At 39.2% G+C, this 26,477-nt stretch overlaps 1 protein-coding gene and 11 non-coding genes across 17 annotated transcripts in view; 11 read left to right on the forward strand and 1 right to left on the reverse strand.

Moving 5' to 3' along the window:
- unm_hu7910 (un-named hu7910) overlaps nucleotides 1–26,477 on the reverse strand; it is a 55,235-nt gene that overhangs the window by 2,287 nt on the left and 26,471 nt on the right. For 3 of the 6 annotated variants that reach the window (XM_067577630.1, XM_067577622.1, XM_067577624.1), the window contains 18 exons: nucleotides 25,296–25,334; nucleotides 23,846–23,881; nucleotides 22,683–22,727; nucleotides 21,048–21,080; nucleotides 20,889–20,921; nucleotides 20,319–20,354; nucleotides 19,459–19,506; nucleotides 18,810–18,914; nucleotides 15,594–15,635; nucleotides 15,376–15,461; nucleotides 15,005–15,091; nucleotides 14,750–14,900; nucleotides 9,237–9,373; nucleotides 8,993–9,091; nucleotides 8,212–8,301; nucleotides 2,456–2,593; nucleotides 2,231–2,366; nucleotides 1,564–1,655 (listed from right to left, as the gene is read on the reverse strand). In XM_067577630.1, coding sequence (XP_067433731.1) covers nucleotides 1,564–1,655; nucleotides 2,231–2,366; nucleotides 2,456–2,593; nucleotides 8,212–8,301; nucleotides 8,993–9,091; nucleotides 9,237–9,373; nucleotides 14,750–14,900; nucleotides 15,005–15,091; nucleotides 15,376–15,461; nucleotides 15,594–15,635; nucleotides 18,810–18,914; nucleotides 19,459–19,506; nucleotides 20,319–20,354; nucleotides 20,889–20,921; nucleotides 21,048–21,080; nucleotides 22,683–22,727; nucleotides 23,846–23,881; nucleotides 25,296–25,334 — 1,433 coding nt within the window. The remainder of the gene's footprint in view (nucleotides 1–1,563; nucleotides 1,656–2,230; nucleotides 2,367–2,455; nucleotides 2,594–8,211; nucleotides 8,302–8,992; nucleotides 9,092–9,236; nucleotides 9,374–14,749; nucleotides 14,901–15,004; nucleotides 15,092–15,375; nucleotides 15,462–15,593; nucleotides 15,636–18,809; nucleotides 18,915–19,458; nucleotides 19,507–20,318; nucleotides 20,355–20,888; nucleotides 20,922–21,047; nucleotides 21,081–22,682; nucleotides 22,728–23,845; nucleotides 23,882–25,295; nucleotides 25,335–26,477) is intronic. The other 3 variants (XM_067577623.1, XM_067577625.1, XM_067577626.1) reach the window with 3 other exon arrangements.
- trnai-aau (transfer RNA isoleucine (anticodon AAU)) lies at nucleotides 3,758–3,831 on the forward strand. Its single transcript has one exon. It is a non-coding gene; the product is annotated as a tRNA-Ile (tRNA).
- trnai-aau (transfer RNA isoleucine (anticodon AAU)) lies at nucleotides 4,204–4,277 on the forward strand. The gene has a single exon. It is a non-coding gene; the product is annotated as a tRNA-Ile (tRNA).
- Nucleotides 4,989–5,062, forward strand: trnai-aau (transfer RNA isoleucine (anticodon AAU)). Its single transcript has one exon. It is a non-coding gene; the product is annotated as a tRNA-Ile (tRNA).
- trnai-aau (transfer RNA isoleucine (anticodon AAU)) lies at nucleotides 5,440–5,513 on the forward strand. The gene has a single exon. It is a non-coding gene; the product is annotated as a tRNA-Ile (tRNA).
- On the forward strand, nucleotides 6,368–6,441 carry trnai-aau (transfer RNA isoleucine (anticodon AAU)). The gene has a single exon. It is a non-coding gene; the product is annotated as a tRNA-Ile (tRNA).
- trnai-aau (transfer RNA isoleucine (anticodon AAU)) lies at nucleotides 6,814–6,887 on the forward strand. Its single transcript has one exon. It is a non-coding gene; the product is annotated as a tRNA-Ile (tRNA).
- trnai-aau (transfer RNA isoleucine (anticodon AAU)) lies at nucleotides 7,301–7,374 on the forward strand. The gene has a single exon. It is a non-coding gene; the product is annotated as a tRNA-Ile (tRNA).
- trnai-aau (transfer RNA isoleucine (anticodon AAU)) lies at nucleotides 11,281–11,354 on the forward strand. The gene has a single exon. It is a non-coding gene; the product is annotated as a tRNA-Ile (tRNA).
- Nucleotides 11,814–11,887, forward strand: trnai-aau (transfer RNA isoleucine (anticodon AAU)). Its single transcript has one exon. It is a non-coding gene; the product is annotated as a tRNA-Ile (tRNA).
- On the forward strand, nucleotides 12,490–12,563 carry trnai-aau (transfer RNA isoleucine (anticodon AAU)). The gene has a single exon. It is a non-coding gene; the product is annotated as a tRNA-Ile (tRNA).
- Nucleotides 12,945–13,018, forward strand: trnai-aau (transfer RNA isoleucine (anticodon AAU)). Its single transcript has one exon. It is a non-coding gene; the product is annotated as a tRNA-Ile (tRNA).

A 26,477-nucleotide genomic window follows, 5' to 3' on the forward strand; every position in this document is an offset into this window, starting at 1 on the left:
AACACACAGAAAGATTCAAAAGGGAAATATATCAAAACCGACAGATTATCACTTATTTAAGGTCTGATCACAAAATAAACTCCATTATTATTATAGTTATTTCAAGAAGTTTACATCTAAAACTGTCGAGGTTCAGAGGGTGAAAGCACCGATTTGGTTTTTAAATTCAAGCATATTTTTCAGCAATGAAATCCTCAAAATCAGCATACTGACACATCTGACAGCAGATGAGAAATTTCAGAGTAGTTCTGTCGTTAATCTGTGGACTTTATGAATCTTTGTAATAGAGTTGCAAAGTGTGAGGAGCTGCTGGTCACTGAAGAGTTGTTCCTCATGCTGTATTTTCATTTAAAAATGTTCTTTTAATGATTCCCTCGATGTCACTGAACATAGAGACTCTCTGGGATAATGTAACGATCCTATATGTTAAAGTTATGGCCCTCTGTTTTAATCATTTCAATTTTGTTTTGTTTTTGTCCATCATTTTGGTGGACTGTTCAAAATACTACAATACCCATGAGCCTCGGTCACCGTTGCTATGGAGAAGAGGCCAGTCAGAGTCACGAATCAGAGCGGTAGCTAATTCAAAAAGCTTTGCTGAGAACAAAATGTGGCGTCAAAGTTGCTGAATTCATCCAAGATTGAACCAAACTTTAAAAGTGAACTGAGTTAAGTTTCGGTTTTCTCAACGCTGTAATCTTTCAGTTCTGACCGCCGTTAACGGGGCACCTGACACAATTTTTAGCTCTGTGATTGGATGTTTTTTGCTGAAATGCAACTTGAGTGTCGTAGTTAACTTCTAGCTTGAAATTTTTATGTCCACAGTCTTGTAGCTTCGACTTTTTATCAAAAAATCAGATATTTTGAAATGCAGTTGTTCATCTTTTGTTCTGATGATTTAACCGGGAGGATTTCATGTTGATCCAAACCATAGAAGAGAGAGAACTGAGTCACGTAACATCGTCTGTGGGACATATTCATGAGACTTTTCCTTTTGGAACCGGAGACAGTGGAAATATCTCTCCCCTCACTTTGCAACTCTATAACAAACAGAGACGAGACCGGAGGGAAATAACAGACAGGAGTTCCTGCTGAGCTCTCAGATCAGAGGAGGGATCTCTGGCACAACTTCACCTACTTCTAAGGTGCATTGAGAAGGAAAGAAACTTAAGCAACACTTGTACTATAAAGACCAAAGTCTCTGTGAGTCTAACATTAGTCTAACACACACACACGGTGAGTGCGTCTGTCGCTAGCTAGCTTACAACTAACATACAGTCGGTAAAGTGGCTGTTTGAGGCGATTAAACAGGTCCCGTGTTTAGATTCACTTTTTGTCTGAACACACCTTTAGTCCAATGATGAGAGAGTCCTCAACCTGGAGGTATTCTCACTTTTATAAGAGAAACATGAATACTTCCATTAAAGCAGAACATAGAGCGCACATTTGTCTAACTTGACTATCAATCAGCGTTCTGAATGATTTTGTCTTTTTGAGCTCTTGTCTAGTTTATCTATCAGTGTGTGTGTGTGTGTGTGTGTGTGTGTGTGTGTGTGTGTGTACCTGTCCTCTCTTGCAGCCTGTAGCTTCAGGGTATCTCTCCAGCAGTGAGCAGGTCTTTGGGACGCCCTGACAGGCATTTCCAGCTTTCCTCCCTAAACACAGACACACAAAATACAGTCAAACCTCTTTAGGGCTGCAACTAACGATTACTTTCATTATCAATTAATCAATTAGTCTATAAATATATTCCTGGATGTCCAACGAAGAGTCCAAAACCCAAAGATATTCCATTTGTATCTGAGTTACAAAGATATTAAACACATCTCTCACAAATCTTGCTCATACCTTTAATAACCTTTAATCCATGAAATTTCAGTCTAGTATCTATATATTTACATATTTAACACAGTTTTTATCTGCAAAAATGTTAATAATTGCATTCTCTGTTTATCCATATCAGCCTATTCTACAGTTTTGTAAATCTGCACATTTTTCCAAACCTCTCAGGTGAATATATTATAACATAATATATAATAACTATATTCTGTAGTTATTTTTTAATATACTATAGTTACACACTTTTAGTCACTGAATTTTCTCTTTACATGCTTTATGACATGTTGCTTATTATCTCAGCTGCTACGACATGTGAAATTATGTATCTATCTATCAGATCTCATCTCAACACCAGTGTGGCAGCAACAATTTTGTGTATTTTTGTGTGTACCTTGTTGCCAGAGTGTGTATTGGCCCCACTCTCCCTTCTCTCGGAGGTTTTCCTCCTCAGGTATGAACAGTCCGGTGTTCTGGTCCATCACAGCCAGAGCTTCATCCCTGATCGTCTTCCAGTTCCTCTCCAACGTCTGAACACAAACACGCAACATTCACTTTAAAGACTTTTACTGATAAACCTGCATTATACTCGTGTGACTGACATATCCTGACAGCGTACCTTGACCAGATCAGTGTATCCGGTCTCTTTAGGCGTCCACCACGGCTGAGCCTTCAGTCCATTTACGTTGTACAGAGATCTCTGCCACACTGAGGCAAAATGACCACGTTTGTGACCCAACTCATACCAGTGATACGCCTGCAGAGAGAGAGAGAGAGAGAATATACTGTAACTGCTGGTTATAAAGCAATGAAATGATTTCATTTGGGACAATCTTTCAAATGTTGGAAGATGCAAGTGGGTTTAATGGCTGCTTTTATATGAGTGAACTACTGAAGTCTGGAAAAAACGATACCATGGAACCAAATTCAGATGTCTGTTTACACTCTCAGCTTTTAAATCTTGTCTTAAAACACATTTTTATAGACTTCTTCTGTGACATCTAGACATATTTGCTTACACAATTACAGCTCTTTTGTTTTAACTGTTTTACTTAATGGATTATTTTATTTGTAACTGTCTTTTTTTGTTTGATTGTATTTTTCTGTTGTTTTTATACCTGCGATTGTCTTTTCAGCTGTCTATCTGCACTGGAAAGCTTTTGGTGCTCTTAGCTTGAAAAGTGCCATACAAAACCAATTATTAATATTATTAGTATTATTATTATTGGTAGATAAAGATATAAGTTATATTGGAAATAGAAAGTTCAAATCACAGAAAAAGCAGGGCTGAACTGTCTGTCTCACCACTAAACGTTACTAAACAGGAGGATTTTAAGTTTGGTGGAAGCCCAAACAATGCTCCAATAAGCGAGGTATGGGCAAACAAGACTGGGATAAAATGTTGAACATTAACAAAGAAACAAACTACTGATTTTCTATTAATAAAGCTTGTCTGATACAAGTTTTTTCACTTTTAGTGGATAAGTGAACTCCTACACTAATGGCTGGTTAGCTCAGTTAGAGAGTGGTGCTAATAACGCCAAGTTCACGGGTTCGATCCCTGTACGGGCCAACAAACTTTTAAGATAACATTTACTCAGTAAGATTCTCCGTATACTAAGTACTTAGAAACTGACTCAATAAAATAAAAAAAACAGTAAAATGTGGAGTCTAATCAAAGAACTTAGAAAAGGTACGAACATGCAATGAGGGAGTTTTCAAACCTCTTTAAAAAGTTGATTCTTTGGTTGCTAGCAGCTAGCCGGATAATGCATCAAGGTTCAACCTAAACTAACAACAATGTATGGTGTCTCCTTGATATTTGGGCAGATAGGAGCCTCTGCAGGACCTTCTTCCTGCAGGTGACATCACATCGAATGTTCATATGACATCTTACTTCTACGAAAAACCACTATGTCATGGCCGGTTAGCTCAGTTGGTTAGAGCGTGGTGCTAATAACGCCAAGGTCGCGGGTTCGATCCCCGTACGGGCCAAATACCTTTTAAGATAAACATCACTCAACAAGATCTTCAGTACAGTAGAGTTTGGAGTTTGATCAAAGAACTTAGAAAATGTACCAACATGAAAAAAGACTGAAAGAATCAAACCTGTAGTTGCTTTCCTCTGGTCTGGATCAGTTAGAAAACTTTTCACACACATTTCTTTCCACACAGAAAAACATTCAAATGAACCAAAATGCATCACTAAAAGCCAGGTGAGAACATTAACTCGACTCAAACAAGTGAACGCAGGTTTGAAATCTCTCTCGGGTCACAAACCTTAGGTTTCAAAAATCTGCAAGTGACACTCGTCTGCGCATAAACAGAAGAATTACTTCTAATTTCTAAATAACTTCTCCATCACATGGCCGGTTAGCTCAGTTGGTTAGAGCGTGGTGCTAATAACGCCAAGGTCGCGGGTTCGATCCCCGTACGGGCCAACAAACTTTAAAGGTAACACCAGTCACTCTATAAATGGTTTAGCACAGGTGACTTTGGAGTCTAATTTAAAAAAAAACTATCCTAGCAAACAAACCAACATGTAATGAGAATGAAGAAGTTATGTAAAAAAACTCTTCAATGTCAAGTGGAAAATCCAAACAACAAACATGATGAAAAATCAGGCTAAACCCAAATTGCCAAATCCTGGCAAGAGAAACCACCACACATACTTACACAACAAATAGTGATATAAGCTGTGACAAACATATAGAAGGGCCCCAAAGTCCAGACTTTGGAAAGAAAATCAGTAGAGACCACAAATAACACAGCCCTCTTTTTCCATCACCAGACAGAATTCTTCCCTTCTAGAGGGAAGTTTAGAGTCTGATCTCCAAAGATTTACACAGAAAGTCCTACCACGAAGGCAGAAATCAGACAAAAGGTTTGAGTAGAAAGTTCTTTCAACCAGTTCATTTTGGGGCTCTTAGTGACGTGCAGATCTTTCTGCTTTCAATACCAGTCAAACAGTGAACACAGGAAAGAATCTATTACCCATAAGAACAGAGCAAATACTAATCGATTCAGGCAACAACTGAAAACGTTGACCACCATTTGTACCTCTACAAAGCTCACCCAACTCACATCCAAATCAAACACATAAAAAGTCATAATTTTCTGTGTGAAAGACAGAGATAATTATGGTTTGATATGGCCGGTTAGCTCAGTTGGTTAGAGCGTGGTGCTAATAACGCCAAGGTCGCGGGTTCGATCCCCGTACGGGCCAAATACCTTTTAAGATAACCATCACTCAGCAAGATCCTCAGTACAGTAGAGTTTGGAGTTTGTTCAAATAACTTAGAAAATGTACTGACATGAAAAACGACTGAAAGAATCAAACCTGTAGTTGCTTTCCTCTGCTCTGGATCAGTTAGAAAACTTGTTTTGGATTCTTTTCACACAGAAAAACATTCAAATGAACCAAAATGTATCGCTAAAAGCCAGGTGAGAACGTTAACTTGACTCAAACAAATGACCACAGGTTTGAAATCTCTCTCGGGTCACAAACCTTAGGCTTCAAAAATCTGCAAGTGACACTGATCACATCAGCTGTGCATAAACAGTAGAATTACTTCTGATTTCTAAATAACTTCTCCATCAAATGGCCGGTTAGCTCAGTTGGTTAGAGCGTGGTGCTAATAACGCCAAGGTCGCGGGTTCGATCCCCGTACAGGCCAACAAACTTTAAAGGTAACATCAGTCACTCTATAAATGGTTTAGCACAGGTGACTTTGGAGTCTAACTTAAAAAAAACTATCCTAGCAAACAAACCAACATGTAATGAGAATGTAGAAGTTATGTAAAAAACACTCCTCAATGTCAAGTGGAAAATCCAAACAACAAACATGATGAAAAATCAGGCTAAACCCAAATTTTCAAATCCTGGCAAGAGTAACCACCACACATACTTACACAACAAATAGTGATATAAGCTGTGTCAAACACTAGGGATAAACATATAGAAGGGCCCCAAAGCCCAGACTTTGGACAGAAAATCAGTAGAGACCACAAATAACAAAGCCCTCTTTTTCCCCAATACCACCCTCTACTAGCTGATGTAGGATTCATGGCTGGTTAAGTCAGTTGGTTAGAGCGTGGTGCTAATAACGCTGAGGTCACAGGTTTGATCCTGTACACGCCAGATAAGTTTTGAGTCAACATCCATCACCAGACAGAATTCTTCCCTTCTAGAGGGAAGTTTAGAGTCTGATCTCCAATGTTTGACACAGAAAGATCTACCACGAAGGCAGAAATCAGACAAAAGATTTGAGTAGAAAGTGCTTTCAACCAGTTCATTTTGGGGCTCTTAGTAATGTGTGCAGATCTTTCTGCTTTCAATACCAGTCAAACAGTGAACACAGGAAAGAATTTATCACCCATAAGAACACAGCAAATACTAATCTATTCAGGCAACAACTGAAAACGTTGACCACCATTTGTACCTCTACAACGCTCACCCAACTCACATCCAAATCAACCAAATAAGTAATAATTTTCTGTGTGAAAGACAGAGATAATTATGGTTTGATATGGCCGGTTAGCTCAGTTGGTTAGAGCGTGGTGCTAATAACGCCAAGGTCGTGGGTTCGATCCCCGTACGGGCCAAATACCTTTTAAGATAACCATCACTCAACAAGATCCTCAGTACAGTAGAGTTTGGAGTTTGATCAAAGAACTTAGAAAATGTACCAACATGCAAAGAGACTGAAAGAATCAAACCTGTAGTTGCTTTCCTCTGGTCTGGATCAGTTAGAAAACTTTCCACGCACATTTCTTTCCACACAGAAAAACATTCAAATGAACCAAAATGTATCACTAAAAGCCAGGTGAGAACGTTAACTCTACCCAAACAAATGAACGCAAGTTTGAAATCTCTCTTGGGCCACAAACCTTAGGCTTCAAAAATCTGGAAGTGACACTCGGCTGTGCATAAACAGAAGAATTACTTTTAATTTCTAAATAACTTCTCCATCACATGGCCGGTTAGCTCAGTTGGTTAGAGCGTGGTGCTAATAACGCCAAGGTCGCGGGTTCGATCCCCGTACGGGCCAGTTAAGTTTTGAGTCAACATCCATCACCAGACAGAATTCTTCTCTTCTAGAGGGAAGTTTGGAGTCTGATCTCCAATGTTTGACACAGGAAGATCTACCACAAATGCAAAAACTAGACAAAAGATTTGAGTAGAAAGTGCTTTCAACTAGTTTATTTTGGGGCTCTTAGTAATGTGTGCAGATCTTTCGGCTTTCAATACGAGTCCAACAGTGTACACAGGAAAGAATTTATCACCCATAAGAAAACAGCAAATACTAATCTATTCAGGCAACAACTGAAAACGTTGACCACCATTTGTACCTCTACAAAGCTCACACCTTAGGCTTCAAAAATCTGCAAGTGAGATTGATCGCATTGGCTGCGCATAAACAGTAGAATTATTTCTAATTTCAAAATGACATCTCCATCACATGGCCGGTTAGCTCAGCTGGTTAGAGCGTGGTGCTAATAACGCCAAGGTCGCGGGTTCGATCCCCGTACGGGCCAACAAACTTTAAAGGTCACACCAGTCACTCTATAAATGGTTTAGTCCAGGTGAATTATGAGACATAATGTTCTAAGCTCTTATATGCTCTAAACTTTCAAAATTTGAATAGGCGCCTAACCAAAACACAATGTTCATTACAGATTTATTACTAGGAAAACTTGCCACACAGTGCTGAGCTGCATCTCGAAATAATCTTCAGGCTCCCAGCTTTCAGATGATGTATACCACTTCTATGTGGCATATACTGTTGACCTGCTATCTCACCCTAAAAATCCCCTGTCCCCCCCAAAAATGGGTCTATGGTAGGGGGGTAGGACTGGAAGAGGTTAAATGACGGTACCAGACGGGAAGATGAAGTTAAAAAACTCTCAACAATTTTGTACACCAGTTATAAAATATGCTGACTAACACCAAGGCTGCTGGGTCTTCTGAGAAGATAAATTCAATGTGAGCATTTCTTGAGAATATACTCAAGCAATGTTCAGTTTTTTCGTCAGCCAGATGTTGAGGAAACTCTTTGTGATGTTAATGTTTCCGATATGGCATTACAGTGCACAGGTATTTCGGTTATTTTGTCCAAGGGGCACAACAAAACAACAAAACACCTTGGGAGATAATGCAATGCCATACAAATTTAAGGTGTTTTGTTTCACTTCAATCAATTATCAGGAAATTGTTCAGGCACTAAATCTTGTTTCTGTTTAGTTCAGATCAGACTCTTTGGCACCACCATGTGATCAACAGACTTTACTGCAGGACTGATTGTGTTCATCAATCTACATTTATGTTTGGAAATAAAGTGACAAATGTACTGTGGGTGTGTGTGTGTTACTCACGCTGTTGTCTCCGACTCTCTGCAGAGCATCTCCCAGGTGGAAATAAAAACGCCCATCGTCAGTCCCGGGTTCACCTGACTCTAAACCCTCCTGGAGAAAGATGTGGAGAGGGAAAGGTTTAGGTTCTGGGCTCAGGGATCTATTGTTGTTAGTTAGTTGTGTTATTTATTGTGTCATGCACATACAAGCACCCAGCCCACATGGATTCATAAGACAAGTATTGTTGCCTTGGTGAAACATCTGTCAGAGAAGAACAGAACAAACAAAGAGGCTCCCCAAATAAAATCAATCACAAAGAAGATTCTCCTCCTAAAACACAGCTCAAGTTCTTTATAATCGTCCATCTCGAAGAGTCCATCAGAAATATAAGACATTTTACTGAAACGCAAGTACTGAAATCATCATGTAATGAACAATAAGACATGGAATGGATTTGACCTTCAATCTCACAAAACAAACAAGGTTATTTCCCTTCAAGGAAACACGTAAACCTCTCTGTTTCTATATCTCACGGTGGTGTACCTGATTGTATTATTTCATAATTGCAGCGACTTGTATCAACCTCAAAACCCCCTTAAAACAGATAAGCCAGTTTCTCTTAAGAAAGAATTTGATTTACTGACTTGCTGCATGTACATGGGACTCGTAGATCTCAGAGGAACCTGGTTTCTTCTATGTATGTGTAAATGTGCTGAATGAAGGTCCTCATAAGTATAGATATAAACATACGTGTGTGTGTGTGTGTGTGTGTGTGTGTGTGTGTGTGTGTGTGTGTGTGTACCTTCAGGTATGGTATACTCTCTGCTATCTTGTTCTCTGACTTCAGGATGAAGCCGTAATGAACTTTAGCAAAGCCATTGCCAGGGGAAACTGCCAGGACCTGGTGGGGGCGGCACAGAGGACAGACAGCCAATCAAAATAAAGAACAACACAGTTAAAGTTTTTACCAGCACTGAAACTCCAACAAACTCCTGTCACTCAAACTAAACATGAAAGCTAAAATAAAGCTAACAGTGTTCACACACCTCCTCATAGACCTTCTTGGCGCCCTTGTTGTCTCCTAGTAACAGGTGGGCGACGCCCAGGTCGTTCTTCAGACTGACGTCTTCTGGAAAGAGCTGAACCAACTTTTCTAGAGTCGCCAGAGACCCACGCATCCGACCTGAGAGAGAGAAACAATAATATAACACCGCTTTCAGTTTTCAGTATTTTATTTCAATCATATCTGAATGATGATAGAAGGATAGTGAGCTTTTAGTGCAATAAAACATCAAAAAATGCAGATATCGCGACTAAAGTCTTCCTGAATATGTTTGATTCAGTCATTTTAGAATAGAATAGTATAAATTTGTGCTTGAGTGGGTATTGTTAGCATGAATAACAGGTCTCTCAGCCAATCATACTCACTCAGTTGACAGACAGCACCCTATGATGCCTATCATGTCATGGCTAGTTGGCTCAGTCTGTTAGAGTGTGGTGCTAAAGATGACAATGTTTAGGGTTCGATTCCTGTGCAGGTCAAACAGTTTTTATGGGAAAACAATACATGACGAAAAGTTCTTGATTACAGTAAGCAGGTAGTTCAGGGTCTGAAAAGTGAAGCTAACGCAGAAGTGCCTTAAACCTGCATTCTCTCTAATGACCATCAGGGGGCGACTCCACTGGCTCCAAAAACAAGTCTGATTGTATAGAAGTCTATGAGATAATGACCCCACTTCTCATTTGATTTATTACCTCAGTAAACTCTTTCCTAATGAGTTTATGGTCTCAATTGCTAATTTCAAGTCTTCAATACAGCATGATGTTCATTCAAAGCAAGGTATGCTTTAGGAAGTGGCTACGATGTGATTGACAAGTCGCTATGATGGCAACGTGGTTAGGTCATGTGACCATCGTGTAACACTGGAGTCGCATTGTATAGGCGTAGCCCTAGCTGTCACTATTTCAGTGTTTTTTCAGTTCATGAAAGTCAATTGTAACATTTTGGTCACCTGATAAGGCTTGTCCAATGTTAAGTTGTACTAAATCCAACTCCCTCAGTTTTTCCTGAGTACAGAGTACATTAATGGTTTTAAGTTTGTTTTGTGATAGTGAACATTAGCATTAGCTTTAGCATTATCACAGTTAACCATAGATTGTAAATGCACCATGCTAACCGAGCTAGCAGCTAGCGTTAGGGTCAGCTCCACTCTCTTGTTCAAATATGGTCACTTCTCATCACTTCTGACTCCAAAAATCCAAGATGGCGACAGTCAAAATGGCAAACTCAAGGCTTCAAAACTGGAATCCACAAACCAATGGGTGACGTCAAAGTAATCACGAATCAAAAAACACCAATCTTCCGACATGAGAATCAAACCAAAATGCATCCGTAAAAGCCAGGTGAGAAAGTTCATTCCACTCAAACAAGTGAACGCAGGTTTAAAATCTCCTTCAGACCCTTTTCAAACCTGCATTGTTTAGTCCAGTTGAATGGGACTTTGGTTGGTTTTCCTCTTTGATGCGGTTCATTTGTGCAGATCTGAACACAGCAGTCGTATTCAGACCAAAACAACTGCATGCAGACTTTTTAGAGGACGTAGTCTTGATCTGGTCAGAAATTAATTCTGGAGCGGTTTGAGGTGGGAACATGATCCGACCTCCATCTGACTGCAAAGCTGCAAGTTTGAGCTAGACGGCTCCTGTAGTCAGGAGTACATGCTGGGATGTGGATGAGCGCAGTCAGTTGCTAGCAGCTGACATGGATGGTATGTTGCCTTCCTGATATTTGGGAAGATATGAGCTTCTTCAGGACCTTCTTTCTGTATTTACTTTGTCACTCTTCAGATGAGCCTTTCTACTCAGTTTGCTTGATTTTTTTTCTGTATGAAAAGAAACTGATCAAGGGGAAAACGCATCAAGTTTAGTGACTACAGTATGCAGACTTGTATAAAAACCTCTTCAATAGCAGCACAAATCATCAAGATTGGGCCACAAACTTCAGGCTTTAAAAATCTGTAAGTGACATCGCATCGGCTGTGCATACAAAGAAAAATTACCTCTAATTTCTAAACAACATCACCATGTCATGGCCGGTTAGCTCAGTTGGTTAGAGCGTGGTGCTAATAACGCCAAGGTCGCGGGTTCGATCCCCGTACGGGCCACACAACTTTTGAGTCAACGCTAACCAAACAGCAGCACCAGTGCAGTTTGGAGTCTAATCACAATTTCATAAGTTCCTAAATTGATTAAAATCTAAATGCACGCAGAGTTGTTTAAAAATAGATATAAATATTCACACAACGAAAATATCAACAGTGTCAAAAGACTTTTCCTCTAACCTGAAGTTTGGTTTGAAGTCAACTCACAAATACATCAAACATCCAATCGAGACCTTGCATGCGAGGTTATGTAAAGATTGTTTTATGTGTCAAGTGGAAGATGAAACAGAAAAGATGAAACAGTGCACACAGGAGACAAACAGGCTGAAATCCTTTAGAGATCAGGAAACAGGTGCAATGACATTCTGACAACTTAAAAAATCACTAGTGCTTTCACCTTTTTTTTAAAAAAAAAGTGTCACCTCACCCTGGTAGGAGACAGTGAGAGACATATCAGTCCCTGGCCGGTTAGCTCAGTTGGTTAGAGCGTGGTGCTAATAACGCCAAGGTCGCGGGTTCGATCCCCGTACGGGCCACACAGCTTTTAAGGTAACACTCACAACCTTGAGAAGTTCCTTGGACAGTGAAGTTTGGAAGTCTCATAGGCCAATAAAGTTATTCAAAATCTGTCAAAACACAGACTGGAGTTTGGAGTTTCATCGCAATTCAAAAACTGGAAAATAACACTGGTTTTGTACTTGTGCCTGATCAGAGGCAGAGCTACAGTACGAGGAGCTGAAAGGAGTCAAACAGCCGGACCTAACACTCACTCCGCTGACTTCAGCACAAATCATCAGGATTGGACCACACGCACACACACAGGCTTCAAAAATCTGCAAGTGACATCACAGCAGCCGTGCATACACAGAGGAATCACCCCAAATTAGTAACTAATGTTAAACTCAGACTGTAATCCTTCACTGATCAGACAGCAAACATTAATCAAATTCTGGAAACACTTAGAACACTAACAGTGATATCAGCTGTGTCAAACACTGAGGACAAACATATAGAAAGGCCCCAAAGTCCAGATTTTAGAAATAAAATCAGTAGAGACCACACATGCCACAACCCCCTTTTTCCAAATACCACCAACTTTCTACTAGCTGATGTGGAGGAGGGAGAGCCAGGTATTCATGGCCGGTTAGCTCAGTTGGTTAGAGCGTGGTGCTAATAACGCCAAGGTCACGGGTTCGATCCCCGTACGGGCCAGTTAAGTTTTGATTCAACATCCATCACCAGACAGAATTCTTCCCTTCTAGAGGGAAGTTTAGAGTCTGATCTTGAATGTTTGACACAGAAAGATCTACCACAAAGGCAGAAATCAGACAAAAGGTTTGAGTAGAAAGTGCTTTCAACCAGTTCATTTTGGGGCTCTTAGAGACGTGCAGATCTTTCTGCTTTCAATACCAGTCCAACAGTGTACACAGGAAAGACTCTATTACCCATAAGAACACAGCAAATACTAGTCGATTCAGGCAACAACTGAAAACGTTTGTACCTCTACAAAGCTCACCCAACTCACACCCAAATCAACCAAATAAAAAGTCATAATTTTCTGTGTGAAAGACAGAGATAATTATGGTTTGATATGGCCGGTTAGCTCAGTTGGTTAGAGCGTGGTGCTAATAACGCCAAGGTCGCGGGTTCGATCCCCGTACGGGCCAGTCAGTTTATTGAGTCACCTCCCCCCACCTTCCCTTCTGAAAAGTTCTTGAATACAGTGAAGTTTGAAGTCTGTTTACAAATCCAGAAAAAACAACCTGCCGATTATCAGAATCAGACTTCAAATGCAACTGAACTTTCACTACTTTCATACTGGATCACAAACTTAAAGCTTCAAAAATCTACAAGTGACATCACAGAAAATTACCTTACATTTCTAAGTAACACCACCATGTCATGGTGCTAATAATGCTAAGGTCACAGGTTCAATCCCTGCACAGGCCAAACAACTCCTGAGTCCCCATATAGCAGCGTTAAGCCCAACTCACACATATGGGCTACATCCCAAGTCTCTTATTTCATATTTCCTCACTCAAACCAGAGGATGTTCTGGTCCGCTGTTTTATCACTATCAGGATATCAATAAATAATGAATAAATAATATAAATGTATTCTGGCAGTAGAGATGGCTCCTGTGCCTCTCAGCAGGACACAGAATAAATACAGAATGCAGGTTTTTATTCATGTGCAGGTGTTTGTCCAACAGAGAAAACAGCTGCTGCAGTGATAACTGTGAGCCTTTATTAGTGTTAACACGGCGCACATGTGTGCAGACACAAACTCCATCAAAAGTCGCTACAGCTGTTAAAGCTGACTGACAACTGATCCGGCTGTGATCAGCCGCCGCCGTCTTCACAAACGGACGTCGCTTCACATGACGCTTCAGATGAAAGGACGTCTCATTTCTCTAAAAACATATTTCCTCGTTTCTTCTGTCTTCGCTCGGTTTCCTTGCATCTCTCCATGCGTCCTCGGTGGGAGGGACTAAGACGCCAGGAAAAGACGTAAGTGAGGGAAACGTGGATGTAATTTAAGAGACTTAGGATGTGCCCATGGACTCAAAGTAATAAGCTCTCAAAAGCCCGAACCTTGTGTTTGCTTAGAGATAGGCACATAATTTACATACTTGGCTCTGATTGGACAGTTACTTTCTCCCACTGGCCCACAACAAAGTAGTTTCCTGAGCAGTGTGTTTACAGTGACGATCTGCTTGTCTCACATTTGTCTGAAGTGATTTTGGAGTGCCAGCGTCTTGTTTTACAAATGACTATCACTCGGAAACTGCAGATACATTTGTGTGTCTTACAGTCCTCTCACATGCTCATGAATGGGTCACAATGTATGATGTTTATTTTGATTAGTTAATCATGTCAAAATGACACAGACGCAGCCTGCATGTTGTAAATGTGGCGAAACGGGCTCCTGTTTCCAGAGGAAACCAGGTTGTTGCTCCCCCACGTCAGAGTAAATTTACATAAAGTTTTCTAAACTTCTACGAGAATGTTAATTAACCTCTTCCATTCTGCCCTTATTTTGGAGCAAAAACTAAAACGACTGTAGCTCCTGAACCACTGAACCACTGCCAGAAAGGAAATCTCCCAACGGTTTGTGTGAAAGTATCAGACACACTTGGGGTGACACAGAAACAGACCAGCAGGTCTTTGAAGCCAGTAAAAATTAAGAAAAAAGCTTTGCCTGTGTCTTTGTCTGTTACGGAAGAGAGCAGCGAGGGGCTGTAAACTGTTTTGTGTTTTTTCATGAAAACGTCCAGATGGATTTCCTAAACGGAAGACTTTAGGGAGATATTTTTGTAAACACGAGCTCTTCCTGATTACAGCAATACCACAAGCGGTGTAATGTAGACAGGAGAGAAAAAATAAAGTATGTGTTACCCAGAAACTGCTGTCTCTCAGCTCGTCTCTTCAGCGTAGCTCTCAAGAGGTCAGAGGTCACATCAGGAAGCTCAGCAGCCTCTCTGTAGCTGTTGATGGCTTTCTGCAGCATGTCGTTACTACGCATCTTCTCGGCCAGGTCGTCCTCCGCCTGCGTGCACACACACACACACACACACACCCGCGCAGTGAAGTCATTACATCACCATGTTGGTTGGCTGTACTGTGATACTGTGCAGCAGCTCTGTTGTGTACCTGAGCTCTTCCATAGCGAGCGCGGGGGCTCTGTGGATACTGCTGCACCAGCGTCTCGAATGCTCTTAACGCCTCCTCCAATTTACCCTGACACACAGAGAGGGAGGAATAACAAATAAACAAATAATGAAATAATAAATGCATCAATTATACATGTCCTTGTGCCTCATTTTAGCTCAAACTACCAGGAAGACAGGAGCAGTTTTATAAAGACTGAAGGGGATATCACTGTTAAATGAGTTTCCAGAGGGAGAAAGGAATGAGATATTGAATAAAAATACTGGTTATGTACTCTCTGGATAGCAATATCAGTGAATGTACAGAACATTTAAGTGTGTTTGCAGGAGAGCAGACAGGTGTAACGTCTGTACCTTCTTACGAAGCTTTTCTGCAGCGTCGATTTCAGACTTAATGGTTTTATCAAACTTATTCAACAATTTTGGTTTCTTCTTCTTTGCTGGAGGACAGAGAGAGAAGGAACAAGAGAGAATGAAATAAAAAAGAGAAAGATTCAGAGACAAATGCAACAGAGCTGTGTGGTTAAATACGCAACAATCAGACATTGTTAATGTTCTGGTTTTTTTTTAACCTTTTTCTTTGAGCTTCTCCTCGGCCTGTTTCTTAGTTGTTTCTGTAACAGAGGAGGAAGAGACAGACTTTAACATTTAATAATAAACACATTCTGCAGCAGGGTGACTGTGGCTCAGCAGGTAGAGCACGAGATCAATGATCACAGGATGAACGGTTCGATCCTCAGCTCCTCCTGTTCACATGCTGATGTTTCGGCTGGAGCCTAGCGCTGCAGCTGCGTCATCAGTATGTATCAATGTGGGGAATCATTTGGTGAAGATCAAATGAAAAAGCACCTCAATTGCAGCAAATGTCTTTTAAAAGCTTGAATGAGGAGGACCACACACAGGCTGTCTCCCTTCATAGACTTCAAACCATCAAAAAACAAATTGAATCAAAGCTAAATAATAACACTTAAACTTAGTTTATAAGAAAATACATCAAGTCTAGCTCTTCATTTCAGTAAATGTACAGTACTGTGTAAAAGTTTTAGGCACTTTAGATGTTTAGATTCTTCTCCATAATGCAACACCATCAGGGAGGCGTCTGATCATCTGCAGCAGGACGAGTCCAAACATCCAGGCAGAGTCATAAAGATCTATCTTCAGTCCTGCAACAGATGGTCTCTGATCTCGACATCATGGAGTCAGTCTGGGATTAACATGAAGAGACAGAAGCAGCTGAGGAAGAACTGTGGCAACTTCTCAAAGATACAGGAACGACCGACCTGCTGAGTACCTGAAACACTGAGGAGAACTGCTGCTGTTTTAAAGGCAAAGCTGCTCACAGCAGATACTGATTTACTTGAAGTTTCTTCTCTTTACTAAACTTTGTATCAAGTTAAGTGATGAATAAAAAACTATTCATGGCATTATTTTTTAAAGCACTTTACTTTTATTGCCTAAAACATTTGCACAGTACTGTATGTAAAGTGGAAATACATGTTTTCAACTCATAATTTCAGTTTGGCCCCTGATGAAGGAATAAGACAAGATAACTAGAGACAGCAGTACAAGAATAAACAGACCACGTACAGTAAACCGTTGGGCTTTTATTCAGCACGACCTCGTTGAATAGATAACAAAGTGGATCATTGTGGAAGAAGCTTTTTTTTTTTAAATTTTAACTTTTTCATTAAAAGTGAGTGTTGGCTGATCCGTCATGTGACTTCTGATTGCAGAACAGTCACCAGCATGTCAGCAGCTCGTTCTGTGTTGGCCAGTAGATGGTGTGTTTTACAACATTTACAGTTCTGGCTTTGACTGTGTATGTTTTTATAGCAGAACTTATAGTTATTGTGCTCATTTCAGCTCCTGATCGTCTCACATGAGCTTAACCTGAAACCTGTTAGAGTCACAGACTGGTCCAGGTAGACTGTTCTTACAATACAGAAACTAAACTCCTGAAACACTTTATGTTTTCATAAACGCTGATGAAAGAAAACACTGAATGAGAGATTGTATTTAGTTACAGAAGCTAGACAGGAAGTGACATCATGACTTCAAGACAGTAAAACCAGCTAATCCACAACAACTGTGGCTACGAACATTATTACTGAATTTGAAGGTAAAAACAAACCTTTGTGTTATATAATGAATCTTATACTTGTATTTGGTAAATTCCACATAAAAGCAAGATTCTCAAAGTCTTTCCCAAACATAAATGTTTTTCTGGTTGAATTTAATTTGAACACGGATACTTTTAAGACTTATGACAAACAAGAAAAGTGTATTATGAAGAATTATTTTCTGTGTCCCTTGATTTTAACTAATTAGGGACCGAGCCCAAAAGGCAGAGGACTACTGTAAAACAGTTTCCTATTGTTTTTCGTGCGTTTGTTTGTTTCTTTCTTTATTATTACGCCACTTAAACCCTAAATTTGACCCCCTAAACATGCTCAAAAACTCACCAAATTTGGCAAGCACATCAGGTCTGGTGAACAATTTGATAAAATGTAAAAATTAACCCCTAAAGTGCCAAACTGTGCTCTCTAGCACCACCTATGTAACTAAAATGGCCACCATGGCCCGTAGGAATGTCGTAGAGAGATCAAACCAAAACTCAATTATTCGTCTCATTAAGACCTACAAATCATATACTGACACCCCTGACCTAAATCCAACAGGAAGTCCGCAATCTCAATTTCAAAATAAGATTTTGACCGAATTTTGGGTCAAAGTGGGTTCACTCACACTCTCCATTCAAATATATGAGTATTTTTCTGTGTCCAGCTGCAGTTACTTATCGTCTCTACACATCTGACAGTACACATGTCAATCAAACTTTCAAAATAAAAGCACACCACACTTGTAAGAAATATCTCTTATTTTTAAAAAGCAAAATGATCTGATCCCGACGGGCCAGAGTGCGAAGTCCCGACCAACGCTGCTTGCAGCTTTAATTTCATGTTGTCCTTCACTATTATTGTTTTTGGATATTATTTGATTATGTTGTAAGAATCTAATAATAATGTATTATTTTGATTTCACGTATATTTATGTTTTTGCATAACAGTATTTTGAATCACACGAGAATGTAGGTCTCTATTTAAATGCTGAATGTCTGTTTGTTCATGATGTTTAATAAAAGGCAGCTAAGTAAAGGTGAACTAAGTACAAGCAGACTGAGTGCAAAAGAAAATGTCAAACATGAAGCTGAAGTCTTATACAGTTTACAACATCACACAGGAGAAGTTACACAGCTTTTTTACTGATGTTTCACCTCTTTGTGATCGACATAAGTCTATGATCAGTAATTGAACACATTCTTTCTTGTCATGCAGTAAACTTAACACATATTCATTGTTTTTCTGAGGCTTTCGCTGATCCTCTTATAGCCATCGTTGCAGCAACAAGCTCCTTTTCTTTTGCTGATAAGTATAAAGAAATGGTTGTTTTGTTTGGAAGGGTAACTGCAAAAACGTTAATCTTGCAAATGTGGAAAATGGTCTGAACATAGAGGTGATGTGTGTTTGATATATCTAGGACCCTGTACTGAAATCTCTCTAAGGACTAATGTGTTGTGTCCAATTTAAAGTACTTTGCTGTGTATATTCCTTTATTTTACTATGTATATACACTTTTAAAGAAAAACTGCCTTGTATTGATTTGAATTTATGACTGTGGTTATTGTTATTATTATGGATGTGATGTGTCTGTTTGTGTTTGTTTAATGACTTTAATGTCTTGAAAATTGCAACACAAATCAATATTTGCTTGTATGTGTGTGTGTTTACCCTCAGCTTCAGCTTCAGGGATGCTCTCTGTCTGTTTGGGCGTCTCACTCTGTGGTTCTGGTTCCACTGGTGGTTCAGACTGGTTCTCTGCTTCTCCCACTGGCTCTGACAGGAGATAAAAAATATCACTTCACTTATCTGTAACTTTCCAGAACAAAGTTAGAGTCTTTCTTCTTCTTTCTTCTGGCATTTTTAAGCCTTTATTATAGCGACAGTAGAGAGTAGACGGAAGCATCTTAACCAGTAGGCTACTGGGGCCCAGCGTCTACTGTGTTTGCTGCTCTGTTCTTCCTTAAAACCATCTTCTAAATTCCTCTGAAGTGACTTGTTTTTTTCTTTCCAAGATTATTTGTCAAATTGTACAGATTTTTCTGACTAGAACAGACGTCTCAAAACCACACGATATTTACAGAAACGTAGATTCCTAAAAAAAACTCAGTGAGCTGCATAAAACACAGTGGAAACATCTTTCTGGGTGTCAAATTAAAGACATTTTACAGTCAGTGTAAACCAAACAAAATCAGAATGTAACATGATGAAGAATTTTTCTCACGTGAGCAGAGATGAGTTCAGAAGAATCAACATTTTCTAGACTTCCTGATGCATATTTTGGACAAAAGACATCAATGAAGAATACTGAAGACTGTACCTGCTTCCTGTGTAACTTTGGAACTTGTCAGATATTTCCCAGACTCCACTAGAGCACAAATAAAAACAACAGTATAAAGGTTAATGATTCCTGAGCGGTGTCATTATCACATAAAACATCTTAACGACACTCATTATCAGAGATGATAGAGTCTGTAAGTGTTGACATGACAGATAAGGCTGGTTAATGCTGATACGCAGAGAAACTTCCAAATGTTGTAAAACAAGTTGATTTCTTTTAGTGCTTTTATTCTGCTGCCTTTCAGATGTAATTTGTTTTCTATTTGTTTTCTTTTCCCTTTATAACTACATCGCAGAAAAAGAAGCTGAACAAAATTGCTAAATTAAAAGAATAGTTCAACATTTTTGGGAAATTTGCCACTACCACCACTTGGTTAGCTTAGCTTAGCATTAAGACCGGAAACAGCTAGCCTGGCTCTCTCCAAAGCTGATAAAATTCACCTTCCAACACTTCTAAAGCTCATGAATTAACAAGTTATATCTTGATTGTTTTATCTGTAAGTGTAAAGTGGCAAGTTGTGGTTTTACTGGGGGTCATGTGCCGGACTACTTCTTGGTTTAGCACACTGACTTCCTGTAATTTCTGTCACTTCATTGTGACAACAAGAGTCCAGAAATAGAAATAGATCATCACAAAACCACCTGTGAAACAACAAGTTGTCGTTCTTCTCATCTTACTCTCAGCAAGAAAGCATCCTTTTTCCTTTAACAAACTAAATTACACTAAATAATACCAAACATAACAAACCTAACAAATAAGAAACAACTTAGCTGAACTTAACAAAGCTACGTAGAGCTACAGCAGAGTTGTGTTTCCTTCCCTGACAGTGTTTGACTCACCTTCACTCTCCTGAGACAGCGGCTCCTCCACCAAAACTGCAGCAGGAAACACAGAAAACATCAACAGTTATATTAATACCAAACATACCGATATGAGCAAAAGCTGACCAGAAACTTCTAACGTCAATCGAGCAACATTTAGTTGATTGGCAGAAATTTAAGCTGCAACAGTTTTGAAGTAATTTTGCAAACAAAAATGGCAAAAATCCACAAACATAATCGTTTTCTCTTTTTCTCAGTTTTCTATGATTGCAAACTGAATATCTTTCGGTTTTGGGCTGTTGGCCGGACAAAAACATGTGAAGATGTCAAATTTGACCACACTTTGAACCTGTGACGGTCATTTTATAGACCAAACAATGAATTGATTAATTAACTAAATAACATCTACATTAATCAGTAGTGGAAATAATTGTTAGTTCCAAACCTAAAAGTCAGTATCAGTAATTTTTTGGTCATCTCTAACTGTACTACTCTGTGCTACTGTAATACTGGTGTATCATTGTTACTAAAACCTACTGCTGCTGCTACAACAACTAATACATCTTATCTTCATGTTTAAAGTCTCACCTCCAGTCGTGTCGATGGCGTCAGCTTCATCCTCTGAAAAAAAAAGGAGAATTAAAGGAAAAGGAAATGAATAAAAACAACCATTGACACCAGCAGGAGCAAATCTTTCAGAGAACAATGAGAATTGGGTAATAAGAACATGAGAGAGATTTTTCTGACCATAAGGATGCCCGCTGTCTCCTCGAGGATCATCTGAGACAGACAGACAAGCAGATCTATCACTAATGCTTTATCACAAGCTAGTAAACACAGAAACCGGCAGATGGAAAAAATGACATTTAAAATGAAATGGAAAAAAGTGTCCAAAAAACACTTGGCACATGCTAACTCTTATGTAACACTGAAAACACACTGGTGGTTTATAAACAACAGCAGGTCACTCAGACTTTGACTGAATCTTACATGTTTTATGATGATGCTGAAGGCACTAAAGCTTCAGTTAAAGACTCTCTTTCTAAATAAGATATGAGACAAATTGAATCTTCAAGGTTTTCACACAGGCAGGCAGTCTATCCCTGAAATGTTCAGGAACATTTCCTGCATGGGGTCATGTGTGAATGGGGGCAGGAATCTGTACCTCCAATGTCCCATCTCAAGACTTAGAAACATTTCAGGGAAAATGCCGGTACGGCTGTGGTGTGAATGAAAGCAGTAACATTGCAGGGACAAGCACGGACAAGACACTTTCATGTGAAGCAAGCGAACCAATCACAAGACTTGGCGTTTGGGTGACGTACTGTGAGTTGGGCGGTGTTCGGTTTTGGCGGCTGCGTCACAAACTTTCTCATAAACAGTAAACTAAAATATGTTTCTGGAAACATTTTAGGTCAGAAATAGACAATTCAGTAACATTATCTTGATTCATATTTGATCAGCACTGCCTAGTTTGAAAGTTTGATCTGACTTTTGTGAGTTTTTACTTCTTCTTCTGTTGAGTTTAATGGTGGTTGGCATCCGTAAGTGTTGCATTACCGCCATCTATCACAGCGCTGCCATGTTATGTGTGAAAAGGCACAAGATGGAAATGTTCCTGAATGTAGCTGCATGTTTAAATAGTGAAAATCACTACCGGTGCCTGAAAGGTTAACCCAGTAATTTACTGGGAACTGTGTGTGAAAGAGGCTTAAACTCTTTCTTGGAGTATTAACATTTATTTCATTGTTGTAAAATGTAGACACAGCGTTGTTTCATTTGGTGTTTTCCACCTTCTAATGAAGCCACAGATAAACACTCTTTAGTATTTTCAAAGGAGAAAGTCGTTTTGGACTTTTTGAACATAATTTCTTATGTTACCAACATCTTCCTCATCAATAAGAGAACTTACAAGAATAAAAGAGAAATTAATGCACATTATTCATATTGTGAATAATCAATTACTGTTGCATACTATGACTATTTGCACTGTGTGTTTATCTAAACCATTGATTGCACTGGACTTACTGGAAACGTTACCAGTATCTTTGCACGCTACATATATGTGAGCTGTCACACAGAACCTTACTTTCCCTGTAAACTTAGTTTTATATATTGTTTTTGTGTATTTGTACATTATCGTATAAGGTTTTTACTTTTTTTACTTTTCGTGTGTTATGTTGCTTTTATTGTGTTTTACATATTAATTTTTTATTTATTTATTTTGTAGGTAAAGCTTTGAGGACCCTTTTTACCCAAATTATTTTTTTATTTTTATTGTTATTATTAAAACAAATTCCTCACACACTTGTAGGAGGTGAATCAAGTCTGATTCTGATTCTAATGAAATACTATAAAAAGTGACAGCTGTGTTTAACTGACCTGGAACAAAGTCATCTTCCACCAACGGAGGGAGAGGGACAGCAGCTGGAGATGCACCAAAATGAGACAATTAGTCTGAGTCGTTTTTATAGAGTCCTGACTTCACACCTGCGTGCTGTTATTGGCTGCAGGCGACACACCCACTGCCCAAAGGTTGACGCCCAGAAACGTACCGAACACGGCGAAACAATAAGAAAATAAGAAAATACAGGCAGAGGGAAGAGTCTCTGCAGATAAATACACCGTCACACACTTCTAGAGGGTCATAAGTGATGATTGAGAGAGATATTTATAGATTGTTTTTTTAGGAAAATCTTGCATAGTGTACCTTTAACTAATCGTTGCAGCTCTATAGTAATATATTGTGTTTCTCAGTGTTAATTGTCAATGTTGGATAAATAGAGAACAATAGTGCAAGTCCATTTCTTTTCATTCATAGGTTAAGTAAGGAAAAATACAGTGTTTTCTTTTCTTTTTCCAAATTTTTTGCAACTTTTTTGGCTTTCTTAACTATTTTGTTGCATTTGAGGTTTTGTTACGTCTCTGTAATTGTTGTGTTTCTGCAACTCAGGCACCACTCAGAGCTGTGAGCTGTGATTAGTTCATTAATTAATTAGTCGAAGGACAGAAAATTCGTCATTAATCAGCAACTATTTTGGTAATAAATTAATTGTGAGTTATTTTTTCAAGACAAAATGTCAGAAATTCACTGGTTCTAGCTTCTTAAATGTGAGGATTTTATGCTTGTCTTTATCATATATGATAGTAAACTGAATATTTTTGTGTTTTGGACTGTTGGCTGAAAAAAATGAGCAATTTGAAGATGTCATCTTGCTCTGTTTGAAATCATAACGGCTATTTTTAAAGACAAAACAATCAGCCGATTAATTGGCAGAATAATGAAAACAATCATTAGTCGCAGCTCTAGAAAAGTGTGAACATGCAGAACTACTGTATATAAAACCACACTGGATGACTCAAAGGTACGGAGAGGTGTGAAATATAACAGCGTAAGACATCAGTGAACACAGTCAAGGCAGATTGAACACAGGCAGCTTCACAGACACAGCAGCGTTAATCTTTTATCATCCAAACAACAACAACAACAACAACAAGGTGAACACATGCAGCAGCTTCTCAGCCAGAGTGAAGGCTGCACCAACCTTGGATTTCAGACTCCACATCCTGAGATCCAGAGACTGGCAGACACACAGACACACAGGAGCCATAATGTTACCTTCATCACATCATCATGTCATTCATGGCATTCAGCTGATCACACGGACGGATCGTAGTGAGGGCGGACAGCAGTTAATAAGTGCATTCAGACACCACAGGCTGTAAGTTCAGCATCAATATAGCTGCTGGTAAAAAGCTGTTCTAGATAAAAGACTCAGCTACGTACACAGTAAGGCCAAAAGTATGTGGACACCTGAATATGGGTATTAATCAAGCAGCAGCTCCCACGTCTTGAGGCTGAAGCACCTTAAAGTGCCGCAGACGGCTGCTAGATGCTCCAACTGACTCCCATTCAAAAGCTTCAACGAGTCATTATGGTCTCAATCTCTAAATTCAGACCCTCTAATAAGTGTGCTGGTGGTCATTTTGGAAATTATTGCTCCATTAATAAGATTTGAAGACTTACAGTAGCTTTGATGTCAGCCGTGTGGGTGTTGATTGACAGCTGGATGGATGCTGTCACACAATATTTCACTAAGTTTAATGTTACATGATTACATTACCTGCCCTGTTAGCTAAAGTAGCTAATGTTAGCCCAAGTGTGCTGCGCTCGGTGTTCCCAGTAAGCTAGCATTAGCTTGGGTCAAAGGTAGCGGGACGTGTTTCCAGAACGTGAAAGGCAACACCTCACACTCCTTATTTGGAACCTCCTGGCTCCAAGTGGAAAAGATGGCGCCGACCATAAGCTGCAACTCTGGGCTTCAAACCGACACCAATGCAAAGTTAAAATGAGTGATGTCACACCTCGCTACGTCCATCTTTATATACAGTCTATGGCATTAATCTGCTGCTATAACAGCCTCCACTCCTCTGATTTCAGGCTGTCCTCCCAACACTGATGTTGGCTGATAAAAAAAGTTCTTCCACACCAAACTGGGAAAACCATTTATATATGGAGCTGGCTTTGGGAAAAACACAAACCAGTTGGAAGAACGCTACTGTCTCAAATACCATTGCATGATGCAGTAGTTAGATTTCCCTTCACTGGAACCAACCAGCAAAAACAGACACAGTCCAGGTGTGGTCAGGGTCCACATGTTGTCCACATACTTTTGGCCATATAGTGTATGTGATAATATAAAACAAAAAATAATCTGAAGTACAATAAGCAGGGACAAAGCAGAATTTAGCATTCAAATGTTACAGCAGCTCACATGACTTTAAATATGAAACACTGTTCCTCTTATGTATCATCAGTTAGAGAACAAATAGAGGAAAAGCTTTTTCGTGACTGTCACACTATAAGTGTTTTGTTTGAGCTTCCCTGTGATGATCTGTGTTGACTATGATACAAAGAGAAAGATAGAAAAGAGCTTCATGGATCCAGAAAAAATATCCTTTCATTCACTCTCAGCCATCATGTTACAAACATACCTTCATGACTGCGGGCAGACGGGAGGTCGCTCTCTACAACTGACAAAGAAATCAACATCAACAGTTTCAGCAATCAGCAACAATTAATGAATAATGTTATTCTGTGTAGAAATTAAAAAGGTAATGCTGTTTTTCCGAAAACTTAAAGCTACTTTACGTAGTATTTTGTTTCACAAAAATACTTATTTCCTGTTGCAGCTAACGTCCCCTTCTTCTCTCTGGGTTTTGTTTTTAAAATGGAGGAGGAAGAAAAAACACTGACAGCCAGCGTATTCGTGCATATTCTTACATATTCTTACGTACTCTTACTTATTCTTACGTACTCTTACATATTCTTACGTAATCTTACTTATTCTTAAGTATTTTTACGTACTCTTACATATTCTTACGTACTCTTACTTATTCTTACGTACTCTTACTTATTCTTACGTACTCTTACATATTCTTACGTATTCTTACATATTCTTACGTATTCTTACGTACTCTTACGTAAGAATACGCTGGCTGTCTGTGTTTTTTCTTCCTTTTCCTTTTAAAAAACAAAACTCAGAGACCCGATTCTTACGTGCTCTCAATTTAATAATACATGCACACAGACTACTTAATTAGTGCCCTTGATTTATCTAATTTTCCTGTTCTCTTCTTGTAGAGGGAACCAGCCAGATACAGGTGGACGTTTGAAGAAAGTGATGGAGAGGACATCTCCCTGTAACGTCAGCGCCATTTTTATGTGCTTATGTGTAATTGAATGAAGAGCGGGTAAAATTTGTTTGACTTACTTCAGGTTTTTGAGCAACCCAGAATCCTGAAGTTGAGTTTTTATGAACTGGATGAAGTTTTTACTGCTAAAAAGTCAGTTATCCTGTGGATTATGTTTAAGGGATCTCAGAGATAACACAGTGTTGTGCTTACAAGTTAAAAACCCAAAGTATTTCCACATATCTTAGTCCAAGATCAAACTGAAGCCTTATTATTAAATCCCAGTGATCCACAGCGAGGCTGAACGCACAAATTATTAAATTAGGAGCATGAATTAGTTAGTTTTTTCTCCATGACTCCTCCAGGCTCAATATATTCTAACCAGGAGAGATAAAGAAATGTAGAACTAGAATAAAGACATTGTGTTTTGTCTTTCTGACCTGGTGGTTAACAGTAGATGTAAACGTAGAGTCTGAAAGACGC

Source organism: Thunnus thynnus, chromosome 21 (genome assembly GCF_963924715.1).
Source record: "Thunnus thynnus chromosome 21, fThuThy2.1, whole genome shotgun sequence".
Lineage (NCBI taxonomy): Eukaryota > Metazoa > Chordata > Actinopteri > Scombriformes > Scombridae > Thunnus > Thunnus thynnus.